The sequence below is a fragment of the Salvia hispanica genome, chromosome 2 (assembly GCF_023119035.1).
Source record: "Salvia hispanica cultivar TCC Black 2014 chromosome 2, UniMelb_Shisp_WGS_1.0, whole genome shotgun sequence".
NCBI classification, from domain to species: Eukaryota; Viridiplantae; Streptophyta; class Magnoliopsida; order Lamiales; family Lamiaceae; genus Salvia; species Salvia hispanica.
The window spans coordinates 432,743-452,798 of record NC_062966.1 but is presented as its reverse complement, the minus strand read 5'-3'; the positions used below and the strand labels follow the sequence as shown (position 1 = coordinate 452,798).

The window sequence follows — 20,056 nt, the reverse complement described above, 5'->3', positions numbered from 1 at the left end:
TGAATCAATTTAGATATATTATAATGCGTAGGGAGAGAATAGAATCCAAACCAGAAAGAACTAAATTTTTGGACTCTCTCCTACGTGGAATAGTGTCGCTCACACTACGCTCACAAAAGGTGGGCAGCAGAACGGATCTCATGTTTACAATATTTATTGGATATCCTCCGAAGTGATATAACTAAATTAAATTAAGTGTTTAGTAAAAAATATAACTATTTATTTGAACACTTAATTAATGAACTGACCAATTATTTCAGTCTTAATTCCATAATTATTAGTATTTTTATTCAATTTTGGCTTAGTTTAGTTTTTTTATATTGAAAAAATATTAGTCCATTATGCAGATTGGAGTATTATTAACCAGTTTTTGTTTCTTTGTTACAAACATATAATAAAATAACTAATTTACAAATGTAATTATTAAAGAAATAGAAATATAAAAGAGGAAGAAAAGAAATATACAAAAAAGAAGAAGGCGCCGTTATTTTAATTCTGATTATAAGGAATCCCTAAGCCCTAAACTATTAGTATAAGGCAAAATAATAAATATGGAACGGTAATGTAGAAAAAGAATGAAAAAGAAGCAAGAAAGAGGCAAAGCGGCGCTGTTTCAAGGCACAGCACGGTGCTGTGTTTTCTCTCCATTGCAGAGGATCCAGTCCCTTGATTTGATTCCTATATTTCTTGTGGTTGTTCGCTGAGATATCTTCCATCACGGTGGGGTTTGATTGAACATATTCCATTTTCTTTCTTTAAGGGTTAAATTTCCATTTCACTAAGGGCTAATCGTGGCTTGTGAAATTATATGTATGTGTGTGAACGTAAAGTGATTTGTGAACACAAATAGATTTACTAATAGGGGTCCACCAATTGGACTTAAAAAATTCTTCTTTGTAACAATGGTCTTCTTCTCACATCACTTTATACTGTAGGGCCACGTACATGTCTTGGTTGTCGGCAATGTAGAAGGGAGAAACAGCAGTAGCCAGCAGTAACCACACACCTTTTTCATATTATACTGTGGCCAACATTTCTTCTCAACAAACCTGAACTACACCAGTTACAGATCGACCATGGCTGCTTATGCTGCACTGACTTCGCTCATGCATATCTTAGATGATATCAAGCATCATCCGTCCCCTCCAATTTCTATCCACCAACATCAACTTCAATCCCTCTCTCAAACTGTTACCTCCTTGCAACAATTTCTTGAAACCTATAATTCCCCTGTTTCCGACACAAACGAAGCCGATCCGTTGGAGATTCGTGTTGCAGAAGCAGCTTATGCAGCCCAAGATGTGATCGAGTCCCATATTGTGGACATGATCAAGCTGCGCAAATCCAGTGGAGCTTATCATGGACGAATACACTCGAGAGGAGAAACCAGTACTTCTGCTGGCTCCAGCACTCAAAGTAAACCGCTCATGTGGTCCAATTACTTTGGATGTCTAATGAAACCCATAAATCATGACAGGAAAATCAGTTATGTTGATAATCTTTATCGATGTTTGAAGAAAGTGATAAAAGACATGGATTTGGTCAAGAAGGAGACGATGAAGATATCTGTGTCCGAAGCTCAGCACCAAAGAAGTGTCTCAACATCTGGTGGTTCGTCAAGATCTTCAATCATGGTGGGGTTTGGTGATGCATCACGTGAAATCATGGACAAGCTCACCAACGGAGTAGACGATCGCCGACTCCAAGCCATCCCTATTGTAGGGATGGGAGGGATTGGTAAGACCACTCTCGCTAAACATGTTTATGCACATCCTTATATTAAGGAGCATTTTGATATTCGTGCATGGGTTACAATTTCTCAAAATTTTGACACAAGAGAACTTCTTTGTGAGCTGTTTTCTCAAGCAAACAAAAAAAGCAAGGAAGAAATGAGTGAAATGAGTGAAGATGAAGTAGGATTAGCACTCCACAAATATTTATTCAATAGAAGGTTTTTAATTGTTATTGATGATATGTGGAGTGTTGATGCATGGGATAAGATGCAAAATTTCTTTCCTGATAATTGGAATGGTAGTCGCATAGTGGTGACGACTAGGCAATTGCAGTTGAGTTCTCAATTGAACAACAATTATTGTCTTGAATTGAAGTTCTTAGATGAAGTTAGTAGCTGGGATCTATTCTCCAACTCTGTGTTTGGGGAGGAAAGTTGTCCACTAGAATTGAAGAAAATTGGGAAGAAAATTGTAGAGAATTGTAGAGGACTTCCTTTAGCAATTGTGGTGGTGGGAGGCCTTTTGAAAAAAATGGAACACACTAAAGAATGTTGGGAATCGATAAGAACAAACTCAAGTTCGGTAGTGAATTCGGCTGATGAAGATTTTTGCTTGAAAATTCTAAAACTAAGCTACAGTCATTTGCCAGTGTATTTGAAGCCATGTTTTCTATACATGGGAGTGTTTGATGAAGACCGTGCAGTTCGTGTCTCAACACTCGTCAAGTTGTGGGTTTCGGAAGGGTTTCTAAGACCACAAAGTGGGAAAAGCTTGGAAACGAGCGCAAAAGAGTACTTAAATGAGCTAGTTGATAGAAATCTCATTCTAATTCATCAGTTGGGGTCGACTGGAAACATAAAGCGTTGCAAAGTTCATGATCTATTGAGAGACCTTTGTTGCAGAGAAGCTGGGAAAGAGGGCTTTTATTACGTGACAGGGCAACATAAGTCTGAGGCCTTAAATAGGCAACGTTGTGTTGTTATTCCTGGAGGCACTTCAAAGGACGAGGTTCGTGATGCCCTACAATCTATGCCGCTTGCTCGTACACTTTTAAGTCATTGTGATGAAGTTGTTCTGATGCCCGAGTCAAGACTGCTGAGAACATTGAAAGCTTTTGATACAGATAGATGTGGAAGCCACAATTATTCGTTTGATGATTTGTTCCAGTTTGTGAACTCAAGGTATCTTGCTGTTGGAGTTCAGAGGGTGTCTAAAATACCTTCTTCAATGAGTTTTCTCTGGAATCTACAAACACTTATTATTTTTCATTCTACAAGGGTTGATGTATCATATATTTTGAGGATGACTCAACTTAAGCATATTGAGTTCCACAAAGGAGATATATATATGAAATATCCTCGTCCGGTCGTCATGAAAAATCTACAAACGCTCAAAGGAGTTGATCTGAAATTTCGTATTATTTCTATCCCCAATATAAAGAAATTGACAGCATTTAATATTGAACTTGGAAATCTTAGGCATATGGTTAAACTCGAGTCCTGTCGGTTTTATGAACCTCGTTGGAGCTTGGATACCTTTCCACACAGTCTTAAGAAGTTGAGCTTGGGATCACACATCTCCAGTTGGGAATTGACTGGAAAGAATCTTGAAATGATAGGTGCATTACCTCTTCTTCAGAAGCTTAAATTGGAACGAGCTGGTTTCCAAAATGGCATGTGGGAAACAAGTGAAGAACAGTTCCCAAGCCTCAAATACTTGGAACTGAAATGGTGTCATTTGGTATCCTGGATAACAGATAGCTCTCACATTCCATGCCTTGAGAAACTTCGTCTTTACGCAATAAAAAAATTGGAGATCCCTAGTGAAATTGGTGAAATACCAACGATGCAATCAATTCACTTGGAATATTGCAGCGAATCAGTGGTGCAGTCTTCCAAGACAATAGCAGAGGAGCAAGATGAAATACAAGTTCGAGCTGTGCTCTTCAACAACAGCAACAACCAAGCATTAAGGTGGAGCCTCGCAGGCCCCAACTTTCAAGTTGAGATAGACTATTTTTAGTCTGAAACATGGAGGTAATGAGGCTGTTACAATGCATTTGATGGTACATTGGTTTCCTTTTCAGTTTCTAGGTAAACATATATAAACGGAAAATATTGGGGTAATGAGGCTCTGCAGATGTAATCTCTCTCTCTCTCTTTGTTCATGGACTGATGAGGCCGCTGGCCGCTTATGTCGGAAGTAGTTCTTGGCCCATATTCCTAGACTGATTTTCGTTGTGTTCTGTTTTGAAATATTTTCGTTGCGTTCTATTTTGAGCGTGGTTTTTCTTTGCAATTACTGTTTGAGCATGTTTGCTAGTTCAATTGGTTTTGTAACTCTTATTTACCATAGAGTCCATTTTGTTGCTACCAGTTGGCTAGTTTATTTGCTTAAATTTGTTTCAAATAAAAAATTATTGGTTTGTATATTTTGTGATTCCCCACTCAGGCTGTTGCAAATGGTTGTGATTTATTGAAAACAGGTTTAGGAATTTTCATATAGAAAAAGCTCACACCATTTTTAATCAATGTTCAGACTTTGGTTTATGAAGCTAGTATTGGTTCAGTATATGGCAAAACATTCAATTTGTTTTACCAAATTACTCTATACATATACATGCAACATGTCTATATGTAATATTGTCTATGGACATGTTTTTTTATACTCCTTCCGTCACACGTCTATGGACATGTTTTTTTATACTCCTTCCGTCACACTTAAGATGACACGTTTTTTTTTTTAGTTTGTCCCAGCTAAGATGACACATTTCTTTTTTTGGAAACTTTCTCTCTCCAATTAATACACTCAACCATTTTTTCCCATCCCTGTAAAAATATTCATATTTTTCTCTCTCTATTTTAATACTTCCACCCATCTTTCTCTCTCCAATTAAACACATTAACTAATACTAACTCCTAAAATCCCATGCCGGCTAAGAAATATGTCATCTTAGCCGGGAGAGAAGGAGTAGTATACATTTTGAACCGTCCATTAAATTACTCTATGTATTTATGGTAAGCTTATTCGCACCTATTTTCCACTGACTTCATTCCCCTCTTTTCTAAATCTCTTTTTTATTTTACCAAATTTGTACTAAACTCATAATGTCCACTCATAATGTCCACTACCAAGGAAGACTATTTTGCATGGACGAGTGACTGGAGTATTTATTTTCTCTGCTACAGAAATTGCTCGAGCTATTGTCAAATAAAATTGATATGATTTCACGAAATGGGCATCAAAATCAATTATATACCTAAAAACAACTTCTAATTTATTTTTTTTTATTTTTTTGGGTGAGTTTCTAATTTATTTTTTAATATAGAAAGATCAATGAAAATTCTCTAAAATTGTTGGAAAATTGTGACTCGGGCTTTAAGTACAAATTATATTTATGGAGTGATCTTTGTAAGTCGATATACTTATACTACCTCCGTCCGCAAAAAATTTACAAGTTTTACCATTTTTTGGACCGTCCACTAAAATTAGACTAATTCTAAAAATAGAAAATTTTAAACCAAATACCAACCATTCACATTATTCTAAATGTGGACCCCACAACCCACTAACACTACTTTCACCACATTTTTCACTCACTTTCTCTTACTTTATCAACTATACATTAAAATTCGTACCTTTTACAATTTTGTCAATTGTTTGTAGACGAAGGGATTATGTATTAGATTTCATAATTGCATGTATAGATTCTAATTTGGGGCATATGTGATAGGAATTGATCTACGGTGGTGAGGCACATGTATCACCAGACTAATTCAATCGCGGATTATTTGACAAGCTAGTCATCATAATGAGCTACAAAAGTGTATACGCAAGAAAAGCCGTCGATCGGGCTACTAAATCTGTTATTGAGTGATTACTTGAAAATTATATTCTCGCTAGTGGCGGACGCATAAATATTTGTTAAATAGGGGCTGAGATTTCTAAATATTAATTTTAAGTATATTTTTGTGTAATTTAGATTATTTGTAGGGGCTTTTATATAAAAGTTTACACTAAATTGAATTAAATTAAAAAAAATATAAGTAGAAAAATATTAAAAAAATAATATGAATAAGGGCTTTAGCCCCTCCCCACTCCCGCTAAAAATAGAAACTTTCGATGGAAGGAAATTTCTTTCTACTAATGAGGTGGAACCTATTTTTCACTGATACACTTTTCTTTCTATCTCTTTTTTACTTTATTGATTTTGCTTTAAAATTTGTGTCATTCTAAAGTTTTTATTTTTAGGGGACGGATGAAGTATGTTGAACTGCATTTACATGCAAACATACAAGAAAGAGAAATAAATTCATTGGTTGTACAAAAATTGAAGTGTTCTACACTTTAATCCTCACGGGCATTCAGCTATATAAATGGGCCGGACCAAATCCCAAATTTGGGCCAAGAAAGGAAAATAAAGCCCATATAAAGCGGGTCATGTTGCAGCTGGCAGATCCGGTCGCAGGTCACTTTCCACCGACGATGTTCTTTTCCGATCAACAACCAATGATGCAGAATTAGTTGTGGCTTCTTCCCTTCCTTCTCACTCTTCCAATCCCTCCCAACCTAACACCCATTGCTCTCTCTTCAAAACCCTCCCACCATTGCAGAAGAGATCCACACAGCCGGAGCTCACTCAGAAACAAACACACAAGCCTAATTGCTGCTTCTCCAGCCGCATTTACTCGATTTAATGATGGAGAGGGAGCTGTCGGACGAAGAGGAGGATCGCGAGAATCTGATTCTGCAAAATGCGAGGCCGAACGACGCCGTGAAGTCGCCCGATCACCGCTCGGCTTTCGGAATCGACGGCGAATTGAGGAGCAGAGTCTCCGGCGCCGCGCGCAGATTCAATAAGAGGTACATTCTCGCGATTTCTCTGCCGGTGGTGATTTTGATAGTGTTTTTGACCACCGATTTGAAGAATGTGTTCCGGATGCGTGTGCCGTCGATTAGGGGTATTGGGGGTAATGGCTTGTTGGCTGATCGAATGCGTGAGTCTGAGTTACGTGCTTTGTATTTGCTTAAGCAGCAGGAAATTGAGCTTGTTAAGATGTGGAATTATACTACATTGATTGGTGGATCGAATTTTAGCTTGGTAAATAATAGTAATTCGGTGGATTTGAACTCTGGTAAGGATATTGGGGTGTTGGAAGACTTGAAGTCGCGAGTTTTTGGCCAAATTTCGTTGAATAGGCAAGTTCAGGGGACTCTATTGTCAGCTCATGAGGGTGAGAGTTCTGTGGATTTGTCTGCAAATTACACGGATTCGAGTTTGTCTGATTGGGCTAGGTGCAAGAAGGTGGATCAGAGGTTGGGAGATAGGAAGACAATAGAGTGGAACCCGAAATCAAACAAGTATTTGTTTGCTATTTGTGTATCTGGCCAAATGTCGAATCATTTGATCTGTTTGGAGAAGCATATGTTCTTTGCGGCTTTGTTGAACCGGATTTTGGTGATCCCGAGTTCAAAGGTTGATTATGAGTTCCACCGCGTGCTGGATATTGATCACATTAATAAGTGCTTGGGAAAGAAAGTCGTGGTGACATTTGAGGAGTTTGCAGAGAGCAAGAAGAACCATTTGCATGTTGACAAGTTTATGTGTTATTTCTCGTTGCCACAGCCGTGTTTTATGGATGATGAGCGTGTGAAGAAGTTGAAGGGGTCGGGGGTCTCTTTGAGTAAGGTTGAAGCTGTCTGGAAGGAGGATGTTAAGAAGCCAAAACAGAGGACAGTACAGGATGTTTTGGCAAAGTTTTCTTCGGACAGTGATGTCATTGCAATCGGAGATGTGTTCTTTGCTGATGTCGAGAGAGATTGGGTGATGCAGCCAGGAGGTCCGATTGCACATAAATGTAAGACTCTGATTGAGCCGAGTAGGCTTATTTTGCTCACTGCTCAACGTTTCATACAGACATTCTTGGGAAAAGACTTTGTGGCTCTTCATTTCCGGCGCCATGGCTTCTTAAAATTCTGGTACTTTTTACCTAATCTTTTCAGGCATTGCTAAATGTTATCCTGTGATTCTATGTGATGTGTAACATGAATTTCTTAATGGTTTCTCAGCAATGCCAAACAACCAAGCTGCTTCTATCCTGTTCCGCAAGCTGCTGAGTGCATCAATCGAGTTGTTGAGAGGGCTAGTACTCCAGTGATATATCTCTCTACAGACGCTGCAGAAAGTGAAACTGGTTTACTTCAGTCACTTGTTGTCTTGAACGGGAAGACTGTACCGCTTGTTCAGAGACCAGCTCGCAATTCAGCTGAAAAATGGGATGCTTTATTATACAGACACGGACTTGAGGGGGATTCTCAGGTGGGCCTAATTTCTTCTTGGTTCTTGAATCTTTTCTCATTCCATTAGTAGCTCTTAGCAATTGGTTATCTCTTAAGAATCAATAAATAGGCACTTGATCTTGAATCTATACATGACTAGAACATTTCATAGATAGTTAGAACTAGCTATACACTTTTGTTTTGGGTCAGCATCAACCACTCCACCGCGTGGTTATGCATGACATCGTCTAGAGGGTGGAATACCATTTAGGGCTTTTGTGTGGTGGATGAGATTGAATTGATAGGTTTGAAGGATGGTTAAATAATCATTGAAGGATGGTTAAATAATCAAACCAACTTTCGATTTATAACTGAGATATCACAGAATCTTTGAAATACTACTGTCTGAATAAATATATCTAAACCTAGAAAATTTCATTGTGTGAAGGTTGAGGCAATGCTGGACAAGACTATTTGCGCTCTTTCATCAGTCTTCATTGGATCTTCCGGATCCACTTTCACTGATGATATTCTACGCCTCCGCAAGGACTGGGGCTCAGCATCACAATGTGACGAGTACTTGTGCCAGGGTGAACTTCCAAACTTCATCGCAGAAGATGAGTGACCTTGAATCTTGTACATTCACCTCTCCTCATGAAGATACTGGTGCTCCTTATGAAGTTGAGTCTCACCCTACTATCTACTTGCTTAAACTGCTTAATCTTTATATTTTTTCATGGAATCCACTGCCATGGGAAACTGAAGGAGATGGCTAACGACCCCTGGATCCTGCCACGTATTTGTTTGGACATGTGAATTGATGGTGTAAATTAGATCATACCTGATTTATCTTGTTCCATATGTAATAAGAGCTTCAGCCAGAAATTTTGACTTGTAGTTTTGTTCTCCATAGTTTCTTGAGAAAGTTAGCTTAGTTGGTGTCTGTTTGTTGTGTTGTGTTGAGTTGTATACAGTAGTTCAGCTTATGTGCTATACTGGCGATGTTGAATATCCCTCGCGAACAAGGTTTTTGTCGATGTTATAAAAATATTTGGTGACTTTTGTTAGATGACGCGTTTATCGACTATCTATGCTTTATCGTTTGGATGCGTAAAGATTCATCAATTATAACTAGAGCTGTCAAACTCAGTCCAATTCGATAGTTTGGTGTGTTTTGATTTTGAAAATGTTGGACTGGCTCGATGGACACGGGCCGTCCCCAAAATGCATAGCCTTGTGACGTTTCTTCTTGGCACGATAGCTTAATAAATTGATATTTAAAGATTAAGTGGAGATTTATTTTAGGACAAATCAAAATAAAATAAGAGTCAAAGATTTATTCATCGCACTAAAACATCAATTGAGTTTTAAATCTTACTACTCCCTCCGTCCACGAAGAGAAGTCTCGTTTTACCATTTTAGTCCGTCCGCGAATAGGAATCCCGGTTCACTTTTACCATTTACCATAAATGGTAAAAGGGTCCCACCTTCCACTAACTCATTTCACTCACATTTCATTTAAAACTAATATATATAAGTAGGACTTCTATTCCACTGACTTTTTTACATCCACTTTTCTTAACATTTCTTAAAACTCGTGCCACCCATGAATGGGACTCCAAATGGCGAACGGAGGGAGTATTTCTTTAAAGTTATATTCATCATTGTGTATTTGTAATGAATTAAATTGAACTCAAATAAGTTCTCAAATCTCAACCAACAATTTCACAGTTCAAAAATAAGGTATAATGAAAATTTAAAAATTTATGTAGTTGTAAAAAGGTATAAATGGAGTCCAAGTGGATATAGCACTCATTTATTATATTTTTACTACTTCAATTTCTGATAATTTAAGCACTCATTTAGCTCTGAAACACAATTTCTAAACATCGCCGCCGCTCTATGTTGTAATTTCCATACATTTTCGTTTTCAGATTCCATTTATCTTCTCGAGTTCCTTCTCAAACAGCAAACAGCTCTTGATTCTACGATTCATTCTATTTATTCATCGTAGAATTTCAAAATGAGGGCTAAAGTTGTGGTGTTTCCGATCAGAGGAAGGAATTGGTGTTTCAGCCGATCGATTGATCCGTCGGCCGCCGCCGCCCAGTCATCCACCGCTCCTTCGACAGTAATGGAGCTCTGGAACAAGCTCTCCAGCAGTAAGCCCTCCGAGGACTCGAAAGTTGAGCTCGCCGTTGATTTCTTCGCAAACAAGGTCTCCTCATTAGCTGAATGATTGTGTTTATTTTTGTTGCAGTTTTATCTGTGCCGTCGTAAATGTGCAGCTAGCTGAAGGCATTTGGATTTTGTTTTGTTTGGAATTAGTTATTTGCGCTGATTTGCACTTGATTAAGCGGATTTTGTTACTTGTTGCTGCGTAGTTTATTGCGCAATTGGTGTTTCTAGGGCTCGTGGGTGATTAAAATGTGATCATGCGTGGATTGCTAGTGAGTAATGTGATTAAAGCATTGTGCCTGTGGGTGTCTGAGTTGTGATTGATTGGCTTTGTTTTGTTATGTTACTGATTAAATGGATGTCTTTCTACTTTGTTCCTGTATTTTGAGTAGGATATATGCCATCTTCTCCACTGGATAGTGTTGTTTTCATTGAGTAAGTGTAAAAAGTTTGTCAACATACATCAAATCATAGATGCAGTATTTGTTTGTTAGGAATTAACTTAACACATCTGACATCTCTAACTAGAGCCAATTTTTGTAGTAAAAGTTATATGAAGTGTGAATGGATTAATTAATGTTTTGAGTGTGTTCATCTAACTGTTAGCATTGATAATATATAGATGAATGGAGCCTGGACTAAGCTGGAGAAGGCGCCCCAAGGAACTTTGAAGAATAAAATTCATGGGTATATATGGATGAACATGATATTGTTCCTGGTCTTTTTTGTTTGAGTTTGTGATTTGTTATGAACTATTCTGTCCTAGTATTATTTTTGGGTTGTCCAATTTATGTCTCAAACCCAAAAAGTCCTTTAAATTGTCTTACAAGTGAGGGTCTTTCATTTATAGCCACAAATGCTGCATTCCTTGATCTCCGTTTTTGGAGCCTTTTGAGACATTATTAATGGGATGGAGGGGGTTTTTGTGTAGTTCACTAGTTCTTTAATCTATAGTCTGTGGAACGGGGAAAACATGTTCTCATTACCATTTACTATAATTTTACCTGATTGTTCTAACATGTAGGCTTGGAGTGAAGTTGTTGTCACGTGTGAAGCCGTCAGAAATCTTCTTTAAATCTATTCCAAAGGAGATTAATAGAGTGGATATCGTGTATCCATCGAGGTAATCTGATTCTATTTCATGTATAATCATGACATCTCTAGTCAATATCCCACAATACTTTACATATTTCTGATGCCAGCCTAAAACTAAGATAAAAAGAAAGTGCAAATTTATATTGCAGGAGAATAGTAAATGTTAATCTCGTACAATCCACTTTCACTTAGTATTGGTGATTTGGTGCATAACTGCATACTCCAAAGCACATTTTCTTTCGTGCATACTGCTACCCGCTTCATAAAATGATAGAAGAATGCTATCTAGCAATTTTTAAAATTTAAAAATTAAAGCAACCATAAGAATTATGGGAAAAAAATTAGTACTACTATATTAGAAGGTTAATATGCTATGCAGTTGTGATATAATTTGTTTCCTTGCGATTTATTTTCTACATGTGACAGTTTGAATCCAAGACTTGTTCGCCGAAGACTCCGACATCTAGCGTACAGGTAACTTTATTGAATCTTATGTGATACTTTTTGCAAGCTTGAATATAGTTATCTATTTTTAATTATGGAGTAGAATTATATCTCATACTGTACTTTGTCTTTATTTTTCCAAGGCATGAATATCATGAATGTTTAGCATGCCATAACATATTGGTTTCATCATTATTTTTCTTGCTTCCCCATGTGTTATCATTTGATGAGGCAGTGATCTTTCTGGGAAACATCAACCCCATAAACATTCATCATTTCGAATAAAATGTGTAACATGCTTACCAGGGGATCTGTTATTCATACGAAATACTTCTACTGCTCAGCCATAATGGTGCCTTTGACATCAGTTTTCATGGTATGTCACTGCACCAAAATAAAATTGTTTTTTTCTTGTGCTCTATTTCCTCTGCTCAATACAATAAGTCGATCCTTTTGATTAAATATGTGGTAATCATATGCAGGTTCTTCCTTTGCCTAACATCCCATTCTTTTGGATCTCATTCCGCGCCTATTCTCACTGGAGAGCATCACAGGCATGGAATCATCAGAAAACATTTTGTCAAAATCACAACTTTCTGATGCTCTTTAAAAGCATCGGTACACACCCTTTAGCTTACAACTTTTATTCCCCTTTCAGGGAAGTGAAAAGCTGATGCACTTAGTCACTGACGCCTCCTATCAGCCCAATCATTCTGATCAGACAGCCAAAAGCGAAGATAGTTCCTCACAAGATAAAAATAGTGAAAATTCGACGACCTCGCTATTCGTAAGCATCTTTTCCAACTTGCCTCCACATCTTAGAATGAACATATTGGTTTCATCATTATTTTTCTTGCTTCCCCATGTGTTATCATTTGATGAGGCAGTGATCTTTCTGGGAAACATCAACCCCATAAACATTCATCATTTCGAATAAAATGTGTAACATGCTTACCAGGGGATCTGTTATTCATACGAAATACTTCTACTGCTCAGCCATAATGGTGCCTTTGACATCAGTTTTCATGGTATGTCACTGCACCAAAATAAAATTGTTTTTTTCTTGTGCTCTATTTCCTCTGCTCAATACAATAAGTCGATCCTTTTGATTAAATATGTGGTAATCATATGCAGGTTCTTCCTTTGCCTAACATCCCATTCTTTTGGATCTCATTCCGCGCCTATTCTCACTGGAGAGCATCACAGGCATGGAATCATCAGAAAACATTTTGTCAAAATCACAACTTTCTGATGCTCTTTAAAAGCATCGGTACACACCCTTTAGCTTACAACTTTTATTCCCCTTTCAGGGAAGTGAAAAGCTGATGCACTTAGTCACTGACGCCTCCTATCAGCCCAATCATTCTGATCAGACAGCCAAAAGCGAAGATAGTTCCTCACAAGATAAAAATAGTGAAAATTCGACGACCTCGCTATTCGTAAGCATCTTTTCCAACTTGCCTCCACATCTTAGAATGAATATTTACCAGCCATTGAATTGATCTGTTTCATTATTGATGTGTTCATCACTCTATAACTAAGATGTGCAAGTTAATAACGTCTTATTAGGTTTCACTAACTAATTGCCTCGGGATATTTCTTTACCATGCTTAGGTTTTTCAGCCTTCGGAGGAGCTGGAAAAGCTTATCCAAAACAAGGATGATGACAGTTGTCTGAGCGAATGTGCGATATCAAAGATTTGCCAGAAATACCATCTTAATGTTGCAGATGTGAAGAAATACATCGATTCAGTTTAGTCATCAGTTTTAGTTAGTTTCTTCAGCTGCTTTTCCAGTTTAGTGAATTCCATTCATTCTTGGGGATTTTTTGGCTAGTTAACCTTTGTTTTTATTGGTTAGAATCCGAGCAAATCTGTATATGTTTGTCGTGGAAAAAAGCAATAAAAATTGCCCATTAAGGCAAATGGTGCAAGAGGCTAGAATCTGGGATCATGAATCCTTAATTTTGGGACAGATACAGAATTGTGATTTACCAGTACATTGTTATGTACTTAACTTAAGAAATGTAACTTCACATTTGCTGTTTTCTCATTTACTACTCCCTGTCTCCACTAAAGATGACTCACTTTCCTTTATGGTTTGTCTCAACCAAGATGATCCATTACTAAAAATGGAAATACTTTTATCTATACTTTATTCCCTCTCTCTTGCTTTACTCTCTCCGTTTAACACACGAAATAAAACTACATAAAATTCCGTTCTTTTTTGGTCGTGAGTCTCGTGACGATTCAAATCTCTGCTTAAAAGTGAAATATTTACCAAACTTACTAGTACTCCCCCTGTTTCTTCATAGTTGAGTCATTTTTCCATTTCGAGAAGTTTCTTCATAGTTGAGTCATTTCTATATATGGTAACCTTTTTTCTCTTTCTTACTTTACTCTCTCTTACTTTATTCTCTTTACTTTATTCACATTATACTTTATTCTATCTACCTTTTCCTCTCTCTTACTTTTTTATCTATTTATTTAACACACCCAATATTCATTTCTAAAACTCCGTGCCGAAAAGTTTCGTCTCAACTATGGCGAAACGGAGGGAGTACTATTTTCCTGGAGATGATAAGTGATTATTGTAACTATCTTATTGTAATTACCAATTTAGCTGCGTATCTGCATATAAGCCCAATGAGTATATTGGGCTTTTAATTAACTAATTCAAAGGGCAGCCTCAAAGCCACATGAATCAATTCGACTATAAATAACTTGTTTTCTACTTTATTATCTTAAAAATACTCAGCTCCTTCTGCAAGAAAAGTTTCACCAAAACATAAATCAACAAATTTGGAAGAAGGAAAATTCGATTAGAGTTTGGGGAAATGGCGCACGATCCAGAGGATGAGATCAAGGACGAGAAGAACCCTAAGCCTCTCGATGAAGATGATATCGCCCTCCTCAAAACCTATGTAATTTATTCCTTTCCTTGTTAATTTTGTCATAAACCCTAATGTTACGCAATCTATCCGTGACTTATGATTTGTTTTTTGTTGACTGAGAGGCAATAGGATCTAGCTGATGAATGTTTTTTGTGGAATCGAGGATTCATTTAGTTTTCCATGAATTTAGTTAGCTGATGGCCGGACTGGTTTCAACTAGCTGATAGATATTTCGCTCACATTTTTTTTATCTTTCATTGTTTTATTGGAAACCGTCCTGCAAATTTAATACTACATTGAATATGCAATCCTTTTGTTCAATAGTATATAATTTAGAACCTTTGCTCATTCTAGCTCACCAATGCTTAGCAACACAAGATTTCTACATATTATTGTACCAAACTTACAGTTAAGTGTTCCTGGCTAAATAACGAACTTAGTATAAAGGGATGGGAACTCTTTATAGGTTGACTAAGCTCTAAACAACAAACTTAGTATAAAGGGATTAGCTGCACAAACCATTGTCACATAAATATGATGAACCACCATATGCAATTGGATCCATGGGCGAAACAATTAGTTGGGTTAGGAGTAGTGTTGATAATGCTCCATCGTGCTACCATAATTTCTTATTCACCTTCTCTTATTATTTAAACTTGTTATATTTATGGGGGCTATATTGTGCATATGGGCAAGATTTTGTTGGAATGTGTAAGGAGTTGTGTCATGCAATTGGAGTTTATATGGTACTCATGGTATGATTTGGTGTGGCTATTTAAAGTTTTTATATGTTGGTATACACAGGGTTTGGGACCTTACTCGAACAGCATAAAGAAAGCTGAGAAGGAAATCAAGGAGATGGCGAAGAAGATTAATGATTTGTGTGGTATGCAAATTTACTATATTCGAAACTGATCGGATCTTTAGTAGTTGCTTCTTTTTCTTATTTCCCTCCCTTGTTTTGGCTGGGGTGGGAGTGGAGTGGAGAATTCATTAATGAACACCATGAATGCTACCACTGAACTGGAATGGTTGCCTGATCCATTGGTTAATTTGTCTAGTTAACATTCATTTGGATGCTAATATGCTCTTTTAAATTCATAATAGGTATTAAGGAATCGGACACTGGTTTAGCTGCACCAAGTCAGTGGGATCTTGTATCTGATAAGCAAATGATGCAGGAGGAACAGCCTCTTCAGGTTTTGTTTCTGGATTCCGAAGTATACTATACATCCCTCTAGACTCATATCTTATGATATATAGTTTTTTTTCCTTGAATAGGTTGCACGATGCACAAAGATAATCAATCCAAACACAGAGGATGCCAAGTATGTTATAAATGTCAAGCAGATTGCCAAGGTATTTTACCTGCCTTTTTCATAGGTTTTCCCCAATAATTTCTTTTATTGTCTTCCTTGGAAAGTTAAGAGATAGGTTAACACCACCTTATCTATATCTCACCTCTCTTGTATTGTAGCTTACACCAGTACTTGATGGACAATTATGCCTTTACTTTTTTTTGGTAATGTTGTGTGGTCTAACTTTTGTTCATCATGTGTTATTTTTCTCGTTGCAGTTTGTTGTGGGACTTGGTGATAAAGTTTCACCTACTGATATTGAAGAAGGCATGCGTGTTGGGTGAGCTTTTCCATCTTTATTTTCTATAATTTGTTTTTCTGGTCCCAAATTTCCTAGATGCATCGCATATCTTGCGTGGTTTATTTGCCTCTTTACTGAACTGTATGTGTGATGTAAACTCACACTAAGAATGGGTTCATCAGTGAAAAACTCAAGAACTATTCATAGACTCTGAACATTGTGTAATCTGTGAATTCCAGTTCTTTAGGATCTGTTATCTTCTCCTCTTATCTTTTTCATTGCGTAAGTGATATGTTGCATGTTAGAGATGCAAGATGGATTTGGACTTCCTCATTCAATTCACCAAACTGCAGTTGTTACTTTTCATTGATAAGTTGATTTGAATATAAACGATACTATAAATTATCTTTCTGGAGTCAAAGTTGTAAGCCTGAGATTCTGATTGTTGGTTGTGTGGACTTTTACTTATGTTTGTTTTGCTGTCGTGATGTAAAGTTTAAAGTCCCTTTTTCTTGCAGCGTGGACCGGAATAAATATCAAATTCAGATTCCTTTACCTCCAAAGATTGATCCAAGTGTTACAATGATGACAGTGGAGGAAAAGCCAGATGTTACATATAATGATGTTGGAGGATGCAAGGAGCAGATTGAAAAGATGAGAGAGGTAGTTTTATAGTAATGCTGGAATGTGGTCTTCATACCTATTGTTAAAGGTTAAAATTATCAACTGGAATATTAATTGGATTTGTGAATAATAATGGTTATCTTCAGGTGGTTGAGCTGCCTATGCTTCATCCTGAAAAGTTTGTAAAGCTGGGGATTGATCCTCCAAAAGGTGTTCTTTGCTATGGTCCCCCTGGAACTGGCAAAACTCTGCTAGCGAGAGCAGTGGCTAATCGAACCGATGCATGCTTTATCCGTGTTATTGGTAGTGAGCTTGTTCAGAAATATGTTGGTGAGGGAGCTCGGATGGTTCGTGAACTATTTCAGGTGCCATACCCTAAATTTTACCAATTTTCTCACAGATTTTTCATCTTAACTTGGAATTTACTTAATGTAGCTTTTCTCTTTTCCTCTGTGCAGATGGCTCGCTCGAAAAAAGCTTGTATTGTATTTTTTGATGAAGTAGATGCTATTGGAGGTGCACGTTTTGATGATGGGGTGGGTGGAGACAATGAGGTTCAACGCACCATGCTTGAAATCGTGAATCAGCTCGATGGATTTGATGCTCGTGGAAATATTAAAGTTCTGATGGCAACTAACCGGTCGGTAGTCTATTTTGCTCCAAATTTTAGCTTTTTCACTGTCGGTTTGACTTTTGGCATGTGCACTAGGAGCACAACTTTCAAATTTGTAGGAGATGTGCCTGCACCGATTCATTATCCCTTATCCATTTGATGAGTTATTACATGTTCTGTCTTAGTTATGTAGTAATTGAAGCTGAAGCTGGCCATTTTTTTTTAGAAAAAAGGACAGGAGCTACAGTTTAATGCATTGTTGATTGAATCTTCGATAAAACTCGTAATTTGAACATAATATGCTTGTCTTTTATCATCGAGCTTACATAAATTTGTTGCACCTCTTCAACTAATGTGTTCATTTTATGCAGACCTGATACCCTTGATCCGGCGCTTTTACGACCTGGACGACTAGATCGCAAAGTCGAATTTGGACTGCCAGATCTCGAGAGCAGGACCCAGATTTTCAAGATTCACACACGCACAATGAACTGTGAGAGGGACATCCGGTTTGAACTTCTTGCTCGGCTGTGCCCAAATTCCACTGGTAAACTGTTAACCAATGCTGCATATTGTACGCAAAATCAACTTGATGGTATGGCATGGATAATACTAAATCGTCTTCTCTGTCTAAAATCAGGCGCCGACATAAGAAGTGTGTGCACAGAAGCAGGAATGTACGCTATCCGTGCAAGAAGGAAGACGGTGACTGAGAAAGATTTTCTTGATGCTGTCAACAAAGTCATCAAAGGATATCAGAAATTCAGTGCAACACCCAAGTATATGGTTTACAATTAAGCACTGTGTCGTATTACGCTTTTCTTTATGGTGCCAGATGCACAGCTGAGGTAGAGATGCTTTTGATCTTGGACGCCAATCTGAAACGGTACGCAGGTGCAAACTCTGGCTTTATTTCAGTTGAAAAAGGTTGTTAGCAGCGTATTTGGCATTTGGTAACTTTGCTCATTCTGTACTGAACTCTTATTGATTAATTTCCATGTAATATTATCAGAATGAAAATGAATTTATTTTGTGGATTTTGTACTAAAAGCAGCTTCGTAGACTTCATGATTCAGTTTATTCTGAAATTCTGCCACTTTTGGATTGAATTTGAATCTCTATTGCACTGTTTTATGTTACAAAAATGCAATAACTTTTTTTTGGTACCCATTTTAAACAGATTAAGTATGAATTGAAATTTTAGTCATGAAGGCTGCTACTTGTGTAAAAATGGAGTATTTTTTTAGCATTTTTTTTCTCTAAAACTCGTTATCAATTGCGGAGACTTTAACATATCAATTGCAGTGAATTTGATGGTTATTACAAATAAATTCATCATTAAGATCCAATTCAAGATTACAACATCACTTCCAAAATTTAATATAAGTAGATTTGATGGGGTTGCTCTTGTAAAAATTTCAAAGCTAAGTTCTCTTTTCTTTTGTACCTTGATGTTGTCTGAACTCTGAAGTTATTTTCCAACTCGAATTAAAATTTGTTTTATGGCTTCTATCTTCTAAACTTCTTGATTTTTAACTAATATGGCTGACCAATGCCGGCATTGAAAAAGATATAAAAAAAAAACTACTTTCCTTGGCAATTATTGATTACTTTTATATTTAAAGTGAGATATGCAGAAAAGTCAATTTAACATAAAAAAAATATATTACTTGCAGTGAGTGTTTCCTACCCACTGACGTTATTATCTGCTTCGTTGAGTGACTTATTCAAGAAGATGAAGATTCGATGCTAAGTTTCAAATAAAACTACCATTACTATCCAAATCACAGTTGCATGACTTTCAATTTACAAATAAATTTGAATAAAATGCACGACCTCGGATACAATTACTAATATTTATTAACGTATGTATGCAATTGAGAATTGAAGAAGAGAAATCGAGGATTGGAAAAGAGAAATAATTATGTTTCTCCATTCAATTTTTATTAAAGACTCCACACCTATTTGAATACAAATTTTACATTAAAAAATAAAACAAATCCATAACCAAATCAAATCAAATCAAATCAAATCCTACAGAAATAAATACTAATAAAATATGTGATACGAAGATTAATTTAAATGAATATATCCGTATAAACTCCACAAAGTTGATTACATCTTGTCTCGTTTCAAAAAGTCAGATTCACAAACTGTATCTTAATTATCCCTTCAAAATTATTTAAGTAGTATCTTTTGTTGAATTTTACTATAGTTTACAATCCATAAGGATCAGAGTCACAATGCGTGTGCGGACTGCTTAATAACCTAAAGGCATCAACAGTGACGGACTAATCGACGCTCTAAGCCCCGCCCTATGCACCGTCGTGTCAGCATTTTATTCTCCGCCCCTTCCACCTGCAATGAGGCGGACTATAGCCCGCCCTAAGCATTTTACTTCTATTTTGTATTTATATAAATTATGCAAATATATCAACCAAAATAAATAAATAAAAACAACACAATTAAGGCAAATCCTACATTTACTTAATTAAAAAAAAGTTACAAAATAAGAAATTAAAAAAAAAAGTGCACTACATATAAAAAACCCCCGGCTAGTCTAGAGTAGTCCCAACCTGCGGCTGAGGCCAGCCGGAT

The 20,056-nt window shown here is 36.8% G+C and overlaps 4 protein-coding genes across 5 annotated transcripts in view; all 4 read left to right on the top strand.

The window, feature by feature from the left end:
- The window catches only part of LOC125208535 (putative late blight resistance protein homolog R1B-16), a 6,312-nt gene extending 2,148 nt beyond the window's left edge, over positions 1-4,164 (top strand). The window contains exons 1-2 of one of the 2 annotated variants that reach the window (XM_048108171.1): positions 1,229-1,416; positions 1,518-4,164. In XM_048108171.1, the coding sequence (XP_047964128.1) occupies positions 1,360-1,416; positions 1,518-3,755 (2,295 nt within the window). In that variant the 5' untranslated portion in view covers positions 1,229-1,359 and the 3' untranslated portion in view covers positions 3,756-4,164. Of the gene's footprint in view, positions 1-1,228; positions 1,417-1,517 lie in introns of those variants that run through there. The other variant, XM_048108170.1, reaches the window with a different exon arrangement.
- A 2,076-nt stretch (positions 4,165-6,240) lies between these two features.
- On the top strand, positions 6,241-9,079 carry LOC125203508 (O-fucosyltransferase 36-like). Its single transcript, XM_048101863.1, has 3 exons — positions 6,241-7,712; positions 7,803-8,052; positions 8,461-9,079. The coding sequence occupies exons 1-3, from the start codon at positions 6,430-6,432 to the stop codon at positions 8,635-8,637; spliced, it is 1,710 nt and encodes a 569-aa protein (XP_047957820.1). The 5' UTR covers positions 6,241-6,429; the 3' UTR covers positions 8,638-9,079.
- Positions 9,080-9,864: 785 nt separating this feature from the next.
- On the top strand, positions 9,865-13,781 carry LOC125203924 (uncharacterized protein YDL183C-like). The gene is made up of 8 exons (XM_048102441.1): positions 9,865-10,230; positions 10,813-10,877; positions 11,215-11,313; positions 11,712-11,759; positions 12,036-12,105; positions 12,212-12,283; positions 12,388-12,516; positions 13,344-13,781. The coding sequence occupies exons 1-8, from the start codon at positions 10,036-10,038 to the stop codon at positions 13,485-13,487; spliced, it is 822 nt and encodes a 273-aa protein (XP_047958398.1). The 5' UTR covers positions 9,865-10,035; the 3' UTR covers positions 13,488-13,781.
- Positions 13,782-14,470: 689 nt separating this feature from the next.
- Positions 14,471-18,567, top strand: LOC125207635 (26S proteasome regulatory subunit 7). The gene is made up of 10 exons (XM_048107058.1): positions 14,471-14,652; positions 15,427-15,508; positions 15,730-15,821; positions 15,904-15,981; positions 16,199-16,260; positions 16,740-16,884; positions 16,992-17,210; positions 17,304-17,485; positions 17,830-18,005; positions 18,099-18,567. The coding sequence occupies exons 1-10, from the start codon at positions 14,566-14,568 to the stop codon at positions 18,254-18,256; spliced, it is 1,281 nt and encodes a 426-aa protein (XP_047963015.1). The 5' UTR covers positions 14,471-14,565; the 3' UTR covers positions 18,257-18,567.
- The last annotated feature ends 1,489 nt before the right edge of the window (positions 18,568-20,056 follow it).